The sequence below is a fragment of the Rousettus aegyptiacus genome, unplaced genomic scaffold (genome assembly GCF_014176215.1).
Source record: "Rousettus aegyptiacus isolate mRouAeg1 unplaced genomic scaffold, mRouAeg1.p scaffold_m13_p_4, whole genome shotgun sequence".
Lineage (NCBI taxonomy): Eukaryota > Metazoa > Chordata > Mammalia > Chiroptera > Pteropodidae > Rousettus > Rousettus aegyptiacus.
The window spans coordinates 108,279,047-108,299,310 of NW_023416307.1; the positions used below are offsets into that span (position 1 = coordinate 108,279,047).

The following is a 20,264-nucleotide window of genomic DNA, read 5'->3' on the forward strand; positions in this document are numbered from 1 at the left end:
CACACAAGTGTGTATGCCTGCCATGGTTTGCTATCTTCCACACATGGAGGTGGTCTTTCCTTCCTTCCCTGGCATTCACACAAAGCATTCAGGAAAGACCTAGCCCATCATCTTTCAGCACTGACACTACCTTCAACTCTGCCTGTAACCAAAAGATTTCAGCTACCACTCAAAGTTACTGGGGTCTAGGTTGGGATCGTGATCTTAAGATCATGTTGACATGAAGGTAAAAAAAAAAGTATGGCCCGAAGATCATGTTGCAACGGGAATGCAAATCCCCTCCAAAGTAGACAGATAGCCGCTAATTCAGATCCTGATTACTGCTACATCATCTGGACCCCTTACATAAAATCTTCCATATTTAATGAAAGAAAAGAATCGTAAACACTATATGAGCCCCGACAGGACAACCAGCAAGCAGCCTCTAGTCTAGATCAACATATGGTGCCTAGGTCACCCATGTGCCCCCTGGGTTGGTGCTTGTTTCAGTTTTAGAAACATGAACTTCATCATAACTAATCACAACAAAGGCACTGAAAGGGCTGAAATTACCTGGAATAAAAGGCAAATGATGAGAAAGAAAAAGGAAACAAAGATAATGAAAAACTGAGAGTGTAAGGAAATTATTCTAGTGCATGGAGTAAGTCAGCATCAGGGCTTCAACATCTACGTGAGGCTTAGCCTTGCCCAGACATTAGCTCATGGGACATTCACATCATGTCCCTCCAGATAATGAATATGTGGGTTTATGAGCAGCAGTTCTGAGCACAGCTCCTTCAAAAGTAGAAGAGCTTCTCTACTCCCCTCTTTCTAGCCATTATCACATGGACTGCGGGGTCCTAATAGACATGAGCTGAATACATTTATTATATTTAATGGGGCAACTGGTAGCATTTCCAGCATGGAATCAGTGCTGAAAGGATGTAAATACTTCTTCAGTACCAAAATGTAAGATGCCAGGTTTGAATTTGGAGATATATATGAAGATTTAACTGACTACTTGGGGGAGAAATACCAAACTCCCAAATTTAACATACATATAGTAAGATTCAAAATACAAAGATCTCAAAATATGGACCCCAACTAGACTTCCAAATTAAAATAATAAAATTTTCCTTTGCATTGCATGCCACAATGTGAACTCAAATGTACAAATGCATATGTGGACTTACAAAGAAAGTAAAGCAGCAGCTCAACACACCCACTATCTAAAAAAAGTTCTGTTCTATTGTATATTACCTACCCTCTATTTTGTATCTAGAGGATACCAAGCCCAAATTTAGAGAAGAGCTTACCAGATGAAATACACATTAAATTTCTTTGTATGTGAGCTAACAGTTATGTACTAGAAATCTTTTAAAAATTCAAAACCTAGATTTCACTGAGGTGTTTTGCTGGTTTGTACACCAGCATGCCTTGCTTGCCTAAGACTCTAATTGGTCTTATATCTAACAAGAGTTTATAGAGCTGGAAAAACAGAAAGCCTTTTGGTAGAGCATGCTGTGAACTAGTCCTTCCAGTACTCATTAAAACATTTTTAAAATTTATTTTCCTATGAAAAAGGTGACCTATAAATTAGGACCTGGTTGGGTTGGACATGCATGGGCATGACAGAGAAAGAGGAGGGGGTTAGATTTGATGGCAGGACTATAGGAACAGAGGTCAGCTCCATGAAAAGCAGGATGGCAAGAGGACAAAAACAGAAAATGAGGCATTGACCATGTAGGTGGGCATTGTTTAAGAATGGTTCAGGTGACCCCAGCATTGCCAAAAGCAAACCAATCATGGTTCAGAAGCAGAAGGGGTTCAGACAGAACCCAAGAGAGCTGCTAAGAGTACAGTGCCAGAACAGGCTTTTGTTGATGCAAAGAAGACAGTACTTCGGGCGGTGATGGTGGTGGGCGCGGCGGCGGGGAGGAGGGTTCCATCCCATAGCAACAGAAGTGGATAGATAGGGGTACATATTATGTGGCATTTATCAAGTGTCTACTGTGTGTCAGGACCAATACCAGGGACTTCATTTAACAACTACTATAATATTGATAATGTAGCAGTTGCTATCCCTATTTCAGATAAGGATACTGAGGCTGGAAAGTTTAAATAACAACATCATTATGTTAAGAAGACGAGGTAGGACTGAAAAGCAAATGTTTTTGCATCTAGCAAATAAGCTCTTAAAACACTACTTTTCTGTGGTTCATGAAAGTTATCAGAGAAAACAGATGTGTGTGGGAATAATAGGAACAATGGGGACATCAGCCCAATATATAGCATAAACAGATGACTTCCAAGATATCAGACCATGACCCACAAAAAGAAATACATGTTATAACAGGCCCCAGTATACACACAGTATGTCTTCCTGTGTATGAATAGCTAAAGAAAAGTTCTACACAAATATTGTTATACAGTGATATTTTCTGATTTTCTTTTTGTATTCTAATTCGATATTTTAAAAATGCTGGTCAGGACTCAGTAGAAGGTCAGAACTCACAGACTGAAAACCAGCGCCATAACCAATACTGATGACCACCATTCTCACTGCTTTTGATGTTTGGGGAGAGTATTAGGCTTTTCAATTTTTCACATATAATCTCCCAATTGAGCCTTTATCCAAGAAAAGGAAAAGGAAACAGGTTAGTTAAGAGGAAGAGATAAGTAGTGAAGAGAATCATCCATCATGTGTCACCCACTCAAAAGGACAGTGAAAATAACATACTTCAAATAAAAATGGCTCCATCTCATGGACAAAGGAGCTTGCCCAAAAGGCAGAGGTTAAAGGCCCATGTTGGAAAAGGTTCTGATGATGCCTTTCGTGTTCCTTTGAGTTGTCAGAAAGATGTCATTTTCCAACAATGGCTCACCGGTAAAAGGAACACCTGAATCTAAGGCACACTTTAAGACTGAGAGACAAATCACATACCTACTTCTTAGGTTGCCTGCCACACAAAAAAAGCACCAGATCTCTTCTAGGCTACTTGGTCAAGACACCTGATGAAACACTAATTTGATGTGACTTGTTAAAAAGTACAGAGAGCATTAACACGGTTTGGCTTTTAGGTACGGAGTCGACAAATGAGCCAGGAACACTCATTAATGCAAACACATTAAAAAAGAGAGAGAGAAAGGATGGGAAATCATAAATGTACTGACTTAGAAATGGTCTCAATAAAAACTTTAGTTACCATGGAGATTTCCGGAAGGGAAAAGGGGTCGCTTTGGAGAAGTTACTGATGCTATTTATTAATCTACTTGCAAGTAATGTCAAATTTTAAAGTTGCTCCAAAGAAAACCACCTTTTTTTTTTTTTACATCAGCCTCTTAATATGCTGAAGGAACCTGTTCAAAATGCTTCAGCAGTGAAGTAACTTAGATGATAAATGTGTTCTTCAATCTGTGCACCAGTCAAGTAGCAATAAAATCAGAATAATTCATGCAAAATTTTTCATTATGTTTCTAAACATACTTATTTACATTTTAAATCACACATTAGACAATATGAAATATCTTTCATTTAGACAGGTGTGAACTAGAAAACAGATGCATTCATTAAACATAGAACAATTCAGTGAATTAAAAATAAATACTGAGAGAACTCTCTGGTTGAAGTACTTGGGCCACTGTTAACTTACTTGAAAAAATATGGCCATGGCTCCAATTATTCTGTTTTCAGAAATTGCAGTTTGAAAGCTGTCAAAGTCATCTGGATTGTAAAAGAAAATCTGCATCTGTAAAAGAACAATTAAAAATATATTATGAAAATTTTCACACCTACTCAAAAGTAGAGAGAATAGTACAGTGAACCCAGATTCCCCAATTACAAAGATTTCGCCAAATGTATTCATCTATCCATATTTTTTCTTTCCTAAAGTATTTAAGAGCAAACCCCAGACTTTGTATCATAATCATATCATTTTACCTCTAAATACTTTAGCAGGTGTCACTAAAGCACACATCTCATTAACGACAATGCCTTCTTGTCACCCAAAATAAATAATACTGACACCTCCTTATTACCTAATACTCATGTCTTAGTGAAAAGTTCCCTGTTAAGAAGCAAAATTTTAGTGGAGTTAAACACCTTGAAATAGAAAGCTAAGCCTGTGAGAGTCAGTCTACATGTTAAAATTATAAATGCTCAAATGTGCACATCTTTATAAACACCACACATTCTAATGATGAGAATTTGAAGGGTCACTCAGTACCTTTGAGAAAGAGCCTAAATGGAACATTTCATTGAATTCACAAAGAAATATAATGGTAATGACAATAATAATGCCTTACATTTCACAGTTCGAACAAAGCCATCGCATACATTATTTCACTCAATCCATCTAACAATCCTGTGATGATACAGCAAAAATTACTATACTGAGTTATAGATGAGAAAAGAGTACTTCAGAAAGTTAATGTTAATTTGGCTAAAATTAAACATCAGAGGAAGGGTATAAAATCCAGGTGCTCTCATCCCAACATTAACTACCTTCTCTTCCATTTGGCTAGAATTCCTTATTCAAAAAGCAGAACACAGATAAATCAACTTAAAATCATTATACAGTTTTAACGCTTAATCACTCCTTGATACTTCATATAATTCAGAGAACAAAAATGGACCACAGAGTATTCTTCTGAAACCATGGTTATGATAAAATTAATAGATCTGGGTTCCTTTTCCAGCTTCCTCATTTACTCACAGGCGAGATTTCGAGTAAGCAAGCTCATTTCTGACCATTGCCTTCCTCATGTATAGAATCAAATATCAACCCTTGGTAGGGGGGGTATGGGGACCAAACCAGTGAGTGTATTCTATAGCGTGTAGCATCACGCTTAGACCTCATCAGTGCTCAACAAACTACCACCACCACCACCATCATCATCCTCGGCATCATACTGTAAAGTTAACATGTGACAGACATCTTAAAATTCCTAATAAGAATAGGATTTCCCTGAATCTTCTAGACTAAACCTACTCCTTACAGAAAGTCAAATCTCCTATATCATTAGCTTTTCCATGATCTTTTTTCCCCCACTTTCCAAATGGCATGATGTTCTTTTCTGAAAAAGATTAAACAAGCACACCTCAAGTAGAGTTTGGAGATTTGGTAATGAATGATAAATTCCCAGCAGGGAAAACAAAGTCACAGAGGCTAGCGGAGTATGGGTCAAAGGTAGACTGATACAGCCACTATGGAAACCAGTATAGAAGTTCCTCAAAAAACTAAAGAATTGATCTATCAAACGATCCAGCAATCTCTTTACTAGGTATTTACCCTAAAGACTCAAAAACCTATATTTGAAAAAGATATTTGCACACTGATGTTCATAGCAGCATTATTCACGGTAGCCAGGACATGAGAGCAACCGAACTGTCCTACAACAGATGATTGGATCAAGAAGCCGTGGTACATATATACTATGGAATATTACTCAGCTATAAGAAGAGATGAAATACTGCCATTTGCGACAACATGGATGGACCTTGAGATAACCATGCTAAGTGAAATAAGCCAGACAGAAAAAGTCGAAAACCACATGCTATTACTTATGTGTGATATATAAACCTAAAAACAACAAACAAACAGAACAAGCAAAGACTCATGGACATGGACAATGGACTAGTGATTACCGAATGGGGGGTGAGGGGAGGTAGACAGGGTAAAAGGGGTTAAATATGTGGTAACAGAAAGAAATCTACCTATGGGTGGTGAACACACATGCAATATATATTATATATATATGTAACATATATATGCCTGTTCAATTGTACACTTGAAACTTACTAGGTTTTATTAACCAATGTCACTGTAATAAAAATTAATTTAAAAAAATAAATAAATAAATGGGGAGGAGGTAGAATAAATGAACCATGATGTTAAGAATATGGTGATATTTCTTTTCTGAAGGGTGAAATCGGTAACTCAAGTTGGGACACTTTCTGGGAAAACTCAGGCACCCAAGTAGAGTGAAGAAGGATGGGTAGATTCTTTTCTAGGATTTTCTTTTTTAAAGGAAATTATTTTTCTCAGACTGGGAATTCCAACTGAATCTGGCAGTTTCTTACAAATGTGTTTGTTGCCTTTAGGTTTGGACAGCTAGTTGCAGACATCATGAATTTACATTAGAAAAATCCATTCAATGAGGTGCAGATTAAAAGTTTAACACTGGGTGAACTGCTTTGTGTACATTGTTCCTAACCCAAGAAAGAAATTCCACACAAGTATATTCAGAAAACTACACTTGCCTTTTAATACCCAGGCCCTGAAATTAAGTAAGTTCACAGGATGTTTTCATATTCTTCAGCATACGGGCAAGGGCGACATTAACGCATCAGCTGAATAGTGTGTGATACAAAACACTTTAAGGCCTCTTCAAGGACATTTTCATTTACAACCGGGTGAGAAAATTCATTTTTAGAAAATGTCTTTGAGTCATGGCTCCACCCATCAGGGTAACAAAATGTCTTACAGAGAGAACAATCAACATAGGTCTGAAACATCAATTTTTCTTGCTATTTTTCCCAAGTTGTCGTCTACTGAATTACGTTAACTTTTGAAGCTATCTTAAAATTAGAGTAAATAAGTAGATGGAGTTTGGCTGACTAAATTGGACTTTAAGTTATTTTAGTGTTATTGTTGATGAGACAGATTTGGGCAGAGGCTGAAAGCCTATTTTCCAAAATCATCTTTGTAAGGTGTTGTGGCAGCTATTAAATAACTTGAGTAGCCCATAAACTTTCTGTATCTGCTGTCAAGAACCATACTCAGAGCCTTCCCTTCAGCATTCCCCAAAGTATGTTCCTTCTAATAATGTCAATCTAAGTGACACTTACGGTATAGCAATCCTCTTGAAGAAACAAGGTGTACATCACCTGAAGAAAAGAGCTGGAAAACCCAGCAATAAAGAGATCTATTACCTGTCCCATATAGCATTCACCCACTACCACCAATTACTTACATTTCACCCCATTGGCATCCTCTCTCTGCCTCTCTTCCCACAAGCAATTTTTTTTTTCTGAATCATTTGGTGGTAAGTTGGACAAAATATGCCCCTTTACCTATAAATACTTAAGTGTATCTTTTCTAAGAATATTTTCTTGTATAACCACAGTATAATATTAAAATCAGCAAATTTCACTTTGATACAGTACTATTTACAGTGCATTTTCAAATTTCGGCTAGTTCCCAAATAAGTCCATCAGAGATCATTATTTTGTTCTCAGTCCAGGAATCTAATCTATGATCAAACTTTGCACTTAGTTGCCATGTCTCTACCTTGACACCTTCCACACTCAACTTTCATTTAGAACAGTCTTCCTTTGTCTTTCTTTCTTCTTTTACTTTGGTAGTGTGAAGTGTACACCCCAGTTATTATGTGGACTTGGGGTCTGTCTTATGGTTTCTCATCATTAGATTAAGATGGTGCATTCTGGGCAGGTTACCACAGTATCAATATTTTGTCTTCGCAGTACACACATTCAGTGAGTTTATATTAACAAGAGGAATGTTTAACTTGATCACATGGCTATGGTGATGTCTGCTAGGCTTTTCTACTATAAAGTTATTAATTTTCCTTTTGTAATTAAAAAGTACTTTGCAGGGAGATATTCTGATATATTAATATATTGTTTCTCATCTAACATTCATCCATTAGTTTTAGTACCCATTGATGATCTTCTAACTCTGTCATTCTTCTATATTCATTAATGGCATTCTAGTGAAAGAAATAGCCTTCCTTTCTCTAGTTTTTCTCGTTCGTTTGTTCGTTTGTTCATTCATTCATTCATTCATTCATTCATATCAATAAGGATCCACTTATTTTTGCTTTTACTATATTCAGTGGTTTATAATCCATGACTACTGGTATTTATTTTTATGCTCAAACTGTCTCAGACGTGACCAATAACAGACTCTTCAAACAGGTTCCTCTGTCATTCTGCCATGTTACCACCATTTTTTATTTTTAAATACCTCCTTATTAGCTGGCACAGATGTTTTACACTCATCTTGTATTTCCCCTGCTCCACTCCTAAAAGTGGTCATTTCTTGAGTGAGCTCTGGTTCCTTTTAGTGAGGAATGATATTTAACGTAAACAAGTATTTTCTAAACATGTTTGAGGTTAGAACAATTTGGTTCTTCAATAAAACTCTATAGCTTAAGGCTGTTTGTGTCTGTTCAAACCAGGACCCTCTTTACAAGGAAAGGAAAGCTGGATCAACTTTGTATAAATGGACATCCCTCCACCATGCAGAGTGCCATGAGATAGGTAAGTCTCTCCAACAACAGAGGCAAACTACGTTAAATTCAACTATAAAACCACTGGTAGACTGTTGTGCACCAGGGTACAATCAAGGGACCAGTTCAAAAATATCTGACTCTATGAGCAAGAGTCATAAGCCTAGATGGATCATTCCATTCTACCTTGTGAAATGGCTGGCATGGAAAATCTCCAGGCATTTCTCTAGCCAGATTAAGGTGATAGATAATATAGAACATAAGAGCACATAACCTGATGTTTAGAAACAATTTTATGTGGAGAAAGAGCCCCATCACTGGTCCAGAAGCATGTGCTAAAATACAGATATGGAAAATGCCTGAATGAATGGCAACACTGCCAAGTAATGAGAAGGAGATGAAATAGGTACTATGAGCATAGTGTTGACAGCTCTCAGTACTCTTTTGTTGTTGGGTACTGACATGATGTATACAGAGTCACAATAAAATGTCTACTTAGTTTCCCTTTCTCCTGCCTTATCTTTAAAATGACTATAGTTGCAATTTGATTTGAAAATGATGTATATGTTTAGTTTCCAATTTGTATCCCTCTCTGTGTTAAACAGGATGAATAGAAAACAACAAATCTGGAAACTGAAGCCTTCCACATTTACATAGATGTTATTTTTCAAACATGTAGTGAGTACCTACTGTACGCCAGGCACTGTACTACCATTCTGTAACACTGCCTGAGGTGGGTAACACCACGATCCTCATTTTACATCCAAAGAACCCAAGGATTTCTGAATTTACAAAGCTCTTAATGAAGGAGGGTGGAGTTGGGATAGGCACCTTATCTTTTCAAACCTATTCAAGGTCTTAATCGCCATGCTTCCTCCCAAAAGCCAAAAAATTTTGCTTAATGTCTATTATGTATAAGGCACTATGATAGATGAAAACACAGTTTGTGCTTAGGAAGACTAAAATATTAATAGGGAGACAAAGTTAATATTTTTTTTTGACTGCCAAAGTTGAGTCAGAGATAAATGTATCACAAAAAGTATAAGGCAATAAATGGTTCATGGTCAAGTGAACCATATATCAAATGAATGCTAAAGTAATACAGACAATGGGTGAGAGGAGATGTTTTCTTGAGGGTAGAGTTCTACTGTTTGATGTTAGATAGCTGTGATGATGGTGGCAAGAGGAAATGATCCCAACACAAGAATGGAAAAATCCAACAGTACCTACCTTCTTTGGTGACTTAGAAAGTGCTATATTTTAATTTCCTGTCCAAAAACTTACATTTCTTTAATAGGTACCCCTCTACACACACACACACATACATACCCTAAGAAAAATTCATGATGAATTAATTAGGGAAAGATCATGCAGATAACTCAGAGGAAAGGCAATGTGCTGATGATTCACTAGATATTTCCAGGATACTATTGGTCATCTTTAACAGAGTGGAAGAGGCCACAGGAAAAAATACGGTATGAGAAAAGATGAAATGTATGTAAACAAAATGAGATAAAGATGGTGACTAAAAAGGCAACAGCAAGAATTAAAAATCACATATGAGGAAGTAGACAACAGAACTGAAAAGGTGAAATGTATTTTTCTGATCGTACTTGGCACTAACCTGCGCAAGCCAAGTGAAAACATGGTGGTAGACAAGAAACAATGGCCAGAGACAAAATGTGTAGTGAAGGCATAGTAGAAATCCAAACACAGTTAATGATCTGATGTTTCTACCTGTTGGATGATTTAGTTAGAATGATGCCAGAATTGAGGTTTTTATATAATAGGTTCTTAACATTTCTTGATTTTTAGATTATGCTGTACCTTAACTACTATCAAGACAGATCACATACACTAAATCCAGCACGTTCTAACTCTTTAATGCTTCCACTGTCATCAGATGAGAACACCGATGCAGCCAAGAAATCTATCTGTCTAGTTCAAGGCTGTGTCTTGAGTAGCACTATTTATTGGAAATACTCGTGATTTATGTTTGGAGGGCATAAAATGAGCAGGGGCTCTGCGTATCTAGAAGCAAGGACTGCTGAATGATAAAAACACACACACTATAATAAGGTTCTTGCTCTCTCTAGGAATAAATAACGAGTAGCAAGGATAGATCAGAATACTAACAGAATGAATAGATTTAAACTGCAGGAGAAAATGCTGAAGAAGATGCAAATATATGCCAAAATTACTGTGAAATTGCTAAGTGGCCCCAGGTATGGTTCTGCTAAATACAGATTATATTACTTTCTCTTTAATCTATAAGAAATTCAAACTATTTCCTACCCAAGCATCTCTAGACTGAAATTTTAAAACTCCAACAAAAGAAAACCTATTTATTTAAATTATGGAGAAAAATGATAAATGCAAACTATACATACAATATAAAAATATATAACACAAACACTCTGAATTCAGAACTCCGTTATCGGGTATTTTGTTTTGTGTCAATAAACAGTTTTTACTCCCAGTTACTTTTTTAGTGGATCATTATTACGTTTCTACCCTATGACAGTTAATTTTTTGTGTCAATTTAGCTAGGCTATGGTGCACAGTTGTTGGGTCAAACATTATGCTAGATGTTGCCGTGAAGGTATTTTTAAGATGTAATTAATATTTAAATCAGCAGACTGAATAGATCGAATTACCTTTCATAATGTGGTGGGCCTCACCTAGTTAGATGAAAGCCTGAGATCTCCCTAAAAGGAAGAAATTCTGCCTCAAGCCACAACACAGAATTTCTGCCTGAGTTCCAGATTTTGGACTTAAGACTGCAATATCAATTTTTGCTAGAATTTCAAGCCTGCTCTACAAATTTCAGACTTCCTGACACCACAATTGAGTGAACCGATTTCAATCCCTCCACTATATACGTATATAGTTATTTATATCACTGTCTATATTGTTATCTATATCATCTATCTTTTTATTTATCTATCTTTCTATAGGAGAGAGAAAGGTAGGTATACATCTATTGTCTTCCTATACCTTTATCTCCCCTATTGGTTCTATTTCTCAGGAGAACTCTGATTAATATATCCCCAAAGGTCACTTCTAATTTTATGCAAACATACCCAGAAATATGTATATGTGCCTATGTATCACATTAGAAAACCATTCTGCAACCCAGTTACTTTCTGAGCTTCTATGAGCTTTGAGCTCTATCCTTCTCTAACAGGATTCTCCCCTACAGAATGCAGCCCCTGTTAGAAGCCAGTTCTTGTGACAAACAGAAAATATCCATGAAGCTGGCAGACAACACAACTGGATGATATTAAGTAAAGATCAAGGAACATGGGCTACAGAATCAGACCTGATTTGTATAGTGAAGAAAATAGAGATCTCTAAGGCCCAGTGTCCCCTTTTGTCAAGAATAGGAGATCATGGGATCCTTGTAATAAAGATTCACTACTCACATGCTGTGGAAAGTTAAAAATAAAACTAAAAAGCTCACACTTTTTACTATTAAGTATCTTTACTACTTTTTTATGACCAGAAGAGATATGTAAATTAAAGTGAAAACAAGTTGCTTCCATGGGCTAGCCAACATCCAAATGAGTCATGCCACAAGGTGCAGCAAAGAAATCTGTGTGGGGGCTTTACACAGCCTTCGCTGGAAGAATATTTTTAGAAGAACTGTGCTCCAAAGAATAGCAGGTATTCAGCATCTTTGGAGGCAGCATTTAAATAAACATTCTGAAACACTTGCTTTATACAATATCATTAATCATGAAGTGCACTAATCCTTAATTACTTCCTTTTTACACTTGACCTATAACATGAAATTATCTTCAACTACTTTACAGCAGGAATCTAAAATTTTGGAGAAGAACCCTAAGTGCATATCAGGGCTATGATTCATATACAATCAGGTGCTGAAATGTTTTGGGGATCCCATTTAAAAGTCTCTGTGTGTAACTTGTTTATACCATTATAAGTCTATTTATTAGATTATTTTTGGAATTTCTGGTTCAGTGATGCATCTGTTAGTGAAACAAATATTTAATCTTTGGAATTTTCCATTGGTAGGAAAGAGTTCAGGCTCTTACAGTGGTAAGTTGAGTTTTTCATGGATTTACTATACATGATTCATGAGTTATTTCTTAAAGTTCGGCATAGTTAGAACGCAAAGGAGGTAGGTTCAGCATCTGGCTGTATGTTAGCCAGATACCTTTAATATACTCAGGAAAGAGGGCAGTAAGCAGTAGCTGTATAACCCGACTGTGTTTGTCACCCTTTCTGAGACTTAATATTCCCTGAGTAAACTGAGGATAAGAAATACATTACTGGATTAGTGAGGATTAAATAAAATAACAAGTAAAGCACTATGCACAATGGAGGCCCTCAACAGATTCACCTGTCTTTGAAAATTAGTTAAAGGCAGGGAAAAAAAAAAGGAAAAAAATACAAATAAATTAAAGGGCTATTTGCAATAGTCCCAAATTGGAACATAACCTAATACTAATCAATAATGAAATGGATAAAAAAAAAATTATGGCACAGTCACACAATGTAACATCTAATGGAATACACTACAACTACAGTAATAATATAGACAAATCTCATAATGCTGAGCAAATAAGCCTGATTTAAAAAAAAATAAAAAAGGATATACTGTGGACTAAAGTACAAAACCAGGAGAAACTCATGAAGTTAGAAGCCAATACAGGGGTCAGTAGCTAGAAGCAGGGTTATGGGGGTGATAGTAAGTGCTCTTTCTTGATCTGGGTGGGGCCCAGTTATGAGTATAAAAATTCGTTCAGTTGTACACTTAATATTTGTAAATTTTCCTCTTTGTATATTATACTTTAGTAATAGACAAATAATATTAGTGAAATAGCTGCACTTTTAAAACTGAGATAAACCAAAAGTATAAGATCACTTGATAATAAATAGAGCAGGACAAAGTTTGCTTCTCCCCCTCATACCCATCCAATTTGATAATGGCTACTCTAAACCACTGGATAAGTACAGAGAGAACTTAATCTGCTTAGAGCAAATAAAGGTGATTGTCCCAGGGATGTATTATCAGGCCAGCCTAGGACCAAACAACAATTATATGGACCAAGCCCTGTTTCTTCTTCCCCTCCAGGCAGATACTTCCATAAAACATTCCATGAGAGCTGTTTAAATATATCCAAATCTTTCTTAGATGCGAAAAAGCTAAAGGAGTTTGTCACCATCAAGTCAGTATTATAAGAAATGTTAAGGGACTTCTTTAAGAAGAAGAAAAATAAATAAAAAATATTAATAATAAAATGGCAGTAACTACAAACTTCTTACTTTAAATGTAAATGGATTAAATGCTCCAATCAAAAGAAACAGGGTGGCTCAATGGGTAAGAAAACAAGACCTTATGTGTACTGCCTACAAGAAAATCACTTCAGATTGAAAGACACACATAGACAAAAGTAAAGAGATGGAAAAAATATTTCATGAAAATGGAAACAAATAAATGAAAAAAGCTGACATAGCACTATGTATATCAGATAAAATAGACTTTAAAACAAAGGCTACAACACAAGACAAAGAAAGACTCAGTAATCTCAGTTCTGGGTATTTATACAAAGAAACCCAAAACACTACTTCGAAAAGACATATGCACCCCTTATGTTCATTGCAGCAATAATAGTAATAACCAAGATATGGAAGCAACCTAGATGTCTGTCAACGGATGAATGGATAACAATGTTGTATATTTATATAATGGAGTACAACTCAGCTGTAAGAAAGAATGAAATCTTGCCATTTGAGACAACATGATGAACCCGGAAGGTATTATGCTGAGTGAAGTGTCAGACAGAGAATGACAAATACCATATAATCTCAATGATATGTGCAATCTAGGAAATGAAATAAACAAATGAGTGAAATAGAAACAAATCCAGAATTACGGAGAGTATTTTGATGTTTGCCAGACTAGGGGGGCAGGGTGAAAAAGGGGAAGGGATTAAGATGTAGAAACTGCCAGTTATAAAAACAGTTACAAGGATATAAAGTATAGCACAGGGAATATAGTCAGTTATACTGTAATAACTATGTATGGTATCAGAGGCATAGTAGATTTATTGGGGTGATCACTAATTACTATGTTGTACATTTGAAATTATTATAATATTGTATGGTAACTGTAATTGAAAAATACAATTATTTAAAAATAGAAAGAAAAAATGTATCTAAATCTTACAATACTTTACATGAATGAATGAATTTCCCTAATCCTTATCATCACTTTTTGGGTTAGGTACTATTCTTTCTCCCATTTTAAACAAAAAGAAACTGAAGCTGAGACTAGGCTTTGTTTAAGAAGTAATAAAGCTGAGATTCAAACCCAGGCACTTGACTGTACAGCCCGCACATTCAAAATCCTCTCTGTACAGCATCATGACCAGAATTCCCAATAGTGATGAGAACTCCTACTAGTTATCTCTAGGATCCAGAGCAGTGGTTCTCAACTAGGAGCAATTGTGAACACCAGGGAACATTTGTCAACATGTAGAGACATTTTAAGTTATCGTAACTGGGCAGGAGATGCTATTGGCATCTAGTGGGTAGAAGCCAGAGAGTCTGCTAAGCATCCTACAATGCACAGGACAGCGCCCTCTCCTCGCAAGCAAGTAATTATACTGCCTAAAATGTCAATAGTGGTGCGGTATAGAAACCTTGTTTATGCCCACTGTCTCATAAAACGTAGTCAATGGATATGGTAATGCACTTTGTTTTTCTTTCACTGTCCCACTACAACTGAACTTTAAGGGCAGGAGTACAAGTCTTGCCCCATCCATAAGCCAGTTAATTCAAGATCACTTTTACCTATTCATAGAGTTACTGTAATAACTTTTTTCTATTAAACAATCTTTCTTTGCTTGCATAGATGTTTTATAAAGTTGGTTCTGAAACGCAGTGGAGCTTAACACCTTGGACATGATAGAGAGGGAGGGGGTCCCCAGGCACATCTGGAATTCATTTGTATTTCAAAAACACAAAAATAACCACCACAGTGTTTGTGCTCTTTGAAATATGAAACTTTTTAGAAATTGCTTTGTACTTGGGAGTAACAGCCACATGATTCACCATGAAATGAAGTCTGGAAAATCATTTTGGATAAATGGACCTATAAATTCAATAGAATTTCCATGACAACATAGACTGCAACACTCAACCACAAATAAAAGGTTATAAATCATTCAAAACCAACTAGGAATCAGCAATATGTATCCTGTTTTAAAATGCAAGAAACCTGAAATGTAGTTTATTTGTTACTTACTCGCCCGAAGTTCCCATTAGATTTCTTTCCTCACTTCTGATATTGTATTTTCTATCCCATAATAGCTTTTGGGGAAATGATGATGCCAAGAATCTGTAATTAATCTATATAAAATTAAAACAGGTACAGAGTTGGTTGTATTCCTCCATTTCTCCCAGCAAGAAGCCTACAAGAAAGCTTGGGCACAAAGTTATGCAGTTTTACCCAGAAAACGGCTTTTTGCCCCATGTAGCTGAATGTTGCCGAATCATTGTCTCCATAAGGAAAAGGTTTATGCAAAGCATTTCTGAGAAAACATATCCAAGACAATCTGGACATTTCCCAAATGCTTCTGAATTCTATAAATCAAAAACCACATCCTCCCGTGTTCTCAGGACAATCTCCACAGTGAAGCCTTTTTTAAACTAGCTCGGCCAACCTAACTTGAATATCTATTCTTCAAAACTGCTCTGTGCTCCTCAGGTTTTCTGTTGCATTCTGGTGGAGTTTCCCTTACAATAGACTCTTCTAGATACAGTATGCGGGGACCTCTCCCACTAAGTGATGCTAGCCCCAGGACCAAGCACGTACTCAAGGTATTCATTAAATGACTGGAATAAATGAATGGAAGTTATTTCTCCTACAGGAGGAAATGAGTTGCCTCACTCTATTAGGAACCCCTCTCATTATTAAATTTCCTTTCAAGACAACAGCTTTGGGTGAGTGACTGGGGGTGGGGGTGGGGCAGTTTTATGGAGTAATGGATTTGGCTTCCAGAAGGGCTGCACATCTGTAATACTGTCAAAGGTTGTACATGTGTGCACTGGGCAGTGCCTGCCACTTTTCATTAGATGAACTCCTACAGTCTCATAGATTACCGCATACTGATAACTCTTCATGACACATTTTCAGCCCTGACCTCATGTGGTCTATGGCTTTTGTTAAAATCTTCAAGGGTCCTGGCAAACCAGAAAGGTTAAGAATAACTGCTACAAAAAAAAAACAAAAACAAAAACAAAAACAAAAAAAAAAACCAACAGTGAACATGCCTCTATGAGCTCCAAGTCCTTTCTCTAAGATACCTAGGCGTGGTTCAAACCGTCTCCTGAAAGGGTATACATCTTTGTCTTCTAGACAACAATATATGAGAATGACAATTTTCCTACATCTTTGCTACCGATTGATTTATAGATTCTACTTATTTTTTACCCATTGGATGAACACTTAGGTTCTCATTTTTAATATTCCTAATAATCAATAAAGAATAAAAATCCTTATTCATTTTTTTCTAATAAATTTTCCTTTTATAATTTAGGGAGGCTCTTTATTCAAAAAGTTAAGGCTTTGCCACAGGTATTACAAATGGAAAGACAAATATAGATGTATATTTGCCCCAACACCACTCGCTTCAGGAAAACAAATTGACATTTATAGTAAATAGAAGAATTGGTTTTAAAAAAAATCTATGGAGAGGAGAAAAGAAATTAACAAATAGGCATTGACACTGAAAGGTCTCAAAGATATATCATTAATAGAAAAAGTCAAGATGCAAAATAAATACACATTTGACTTAGACAAATCCATACAACAAATGTGTTGTATGTAGCTGAACAGATATACAGATATAAGGAAAAAAAAGAAACGTCTCTGGAAAATAACAAACAAATATGAGTAGTTTTCTCTATGGAGGGGACTTGGATTGGTTTAGGGCCAAGAAAGCGAGTTTGTTTTATCACAACTGTTTAAAATACTTGCTTGCTCTAAATAATAGCTTATTGGACGGGGGAGGGTGGCAATCTCCTTTAAAATGAGGAAAAAAAAACTGGAAAAGAAAAGAACAAAACCAAAATCCCACCACTGCTGCAGAGAGAGAAGGTGAAGCTAGTGGATCTGTTTGGACACTCAACTCAAAAGATCAGCTTTATCAGTAAAGTGCTCCAAAGCATGGGTCTATTAGCCCCTAGCAAAAGACAGACCAAAATCATACAGGCAATGACCCTCCCTTTATTCTTGATCTCACCTTGACACAATTCATTCTTCACCTATTTCTCCTGCAATGAAACCCACAACTACTCAAGCTCACTAACACTTCAAAGGAGAGAGGAGAAAAGGAAAAGACCAAACTACTGTTTGAGATGTACTCAGAGTATTCAATTCATTTAACACAACTGCTCTGCGGAAAAGTATATTTATTGAAACTAATAACAGTTTCTCACTCACCTTGCCATAAAATTACATTGTGCACACCCAGTAAACACAAAATACCAGTTCTCTTAGGTCTTATCTTTGGTCAGAAAAACATCAGTGAGTTAGAAAGAAAGCAAGGCTGCCCAAAGCTGAGCAAAGTCCAGCTTTGCTGATGTACCAGGTACAACCTGAAAGGGATAGGTTAGAGGGAAGCTTTTAAGGACTTGTCTGAAGCCTTAGTAGTGAGGAAGACAGAGCTCTGCCACCATCATTGCTTTGATTATAGTTCAAAATACTCTTGGCTGAAAGATCCTCCTTTCCATGAATCTCCACGAAGTATAATTATAGATTTCAGAATCGTATAGTCAAACACATGATGGAGTAGCAAAGATATGATTAGAAAATGTAAGTTCAAGTTCAAGCTCTATCTTATCTGGTATTAACATCACAGACAAATCACTTAATATTTCTGAATCCCTGTTTTAAAACATGGAAAATTGAGACAATGAGATTAGATTAGTTTGGATGATGGTGACTTAAAAAAGGTTTGGTCATCGGATATAACCTTATAGGTTTTGTGTTAAGATTAAACACCACTGGCAAAATAAGATATCACAAAACCTATGGGATATTATCAATATTATCTTCTTCCTCATTAGTACTATATTATAATTATCATATAAAACTTCTTTTAAAAAAAAATTAGTGTCTCTGTTTAACCCATTACTTGGTACTGACTTCATTGATTGTATGAGTTTAGATTAAGTCTTCTGTTGATTGGATTTTCCCATTTCCCATTCTGTTTCATATTCTTTCCCCATCCCAAAAATTTATTATGAAAAAGTTTTAACATAAGATCAAAGAATACTTCTGTGAACACCTTTAGATCACCACCTAGATTCTACCATTAACATTTTAATGTACTTGCTTTATCAAACAACAGTCCATTTTTTCTCTATTCACTTAATCAGGTACTGAGTTTTAAAGGAAAAAGAACCATCAGCACTCTCTGACAATCAGCCATTGTCAAACTAGTAATCTTAGCATTAAGAGAAAGCCAAGAATGTTTTCCAGGCTTTGGGTCCAAGCCAGAGAAAGCACTGCTGGTTTGCAAGGGGGTTAATAACTCTATTAACGAGAACATCTTGAGATTCTGATAGCTACATCTTGGCAGGGAACTGTTAATAATTTGGAATAAAAACAGAGTTTAAGGGAGGGGATGAAAACAACAAAATGTCAAAGCCATGGCTTTATGAAGCCAAGTGTCTACAGGAAAAAGTATCAGCCAATAATTACTGGCTCCATTCACATCTATTCCTGATTAACTAATACTAGAACATACTCGGAAAGACTATACATTAAATATAATTTGCTCAAACACTTGTTTTATTTGTCCTGAACCTACAATGCATAACATAACATCGAACACACCCAGATGTCTAACCAGGAAGCCCAGTTTATTACCTCCAATTTTGAGATTCAGTCACCATAGTCATCACCACAAAACTCCAGACGCCTCTTAAAGGAGCCGTGTGTGCTAACAGACTTTTGCAGTGACCGACTCCCTCATGCTGAGCACCAGCACTGGGGAGGGGGATAGACGTAGGGGGCTGCTCAGGGTGCACTAGGGACTTACAGGGGGACACTGAGTTGTTGAAGCAAGAATCTGAGGCGAGGCTCTCTCCCGGGCAGAAGTGCCGGTAGTATCCATTGTTCCTCTGATGAATCCTCTTCCTCCCAGTGTGCGGAGGCAGTGTTGCCATAGCCTAGACATCATCAAACTGGATAACAGAGGTCGCTCCACCCCGAGGATTCCCTGAAACTCCGCCAACTCAAGGCTCCACACAGGCCACATCCAGGTAAATCCTCAGGGAGTCAAGTACTTTTTGCTGAGCAGCTCCAAGACTCACACTGGTGGCAGCTGGCCTCGGTTGCTGGTGTGGCCCTTTGAGACAACTATAAGCACAGCATCTGTGGATTGCTTGCTAAATCTTAACAGGTGGCCCCAGAGGGGCACAGGCTGGGGCTAAAATTGGTCTGCAGCTGAACCCCTCTCAGGACTGTGCCTCTGGACACCTACTTCACACTAATCAGAACAGGAGACTTAGGAGCTTTGCTTAGTACATAGAAAAGACACAGAAAGGGAGCCAAAATGAGAAGACAAAGAAGCAGAAACCATATGAGAGAACAGAACAGAGATCCAGGAAAAATGGAGTCGAGCAACCTAACAGATGCAGAGTTCAAAACACTGGTTATAAAGATGCTCAATGAACTTAGGGGAAGTGTAGATGAACTCAGTGAGAACGTCAACACAGAGATAAAAAAACATAAAAATAAAAATGGAAATTATAAAAGGGAACCAGTCAGAAATGAAGAATACATTATGTGAGGTGAAAAAACGTTAAGAGAAAATCAACAGTGGGTGACGAAGAGGACTGAACCACCGATACAGAGGATGAGAAAGCCGAGGACACCCAATCAGAATGGTAAGAAAAAAAAAGAAGCTAAGACTATAATAATAATTTAAGGAGCCTATTGTACAAAATTAAATGTAAAAACATTTGTATCACAGGGGTACCTGAAGGGGAAG

The 20,264-nt window shown here is 36.8% G+C and overlaps 1 protein-coding gene across 4 annotated transcripts in view; it reads right to left on the reverse strand.

Moving 5' to 3' along the window:
* The window catches only part of PTPRG (protein tyrosine phosphatase receptor type G), a 630,255-nt gene that overhangs the window by 192,111 nt on the left and 417,880 nt on the right, over window positions 1-20,264 (reverse strand). For all 4 annotated transcript variants that reach the window (XM_036220040.1, XM_036220041.1, XM_016150164.2 and 1 more), the window contains exon 5: window positions 3,633-3,728. In XM_036220040.1, the coding sequence (XP_036075933.1) occupies window positions 3,633-3,728 (96 nt within the window). The remainder of the gene's footprint in view (window positions 1-3,632; window positions 3,729-20,264) is intronic.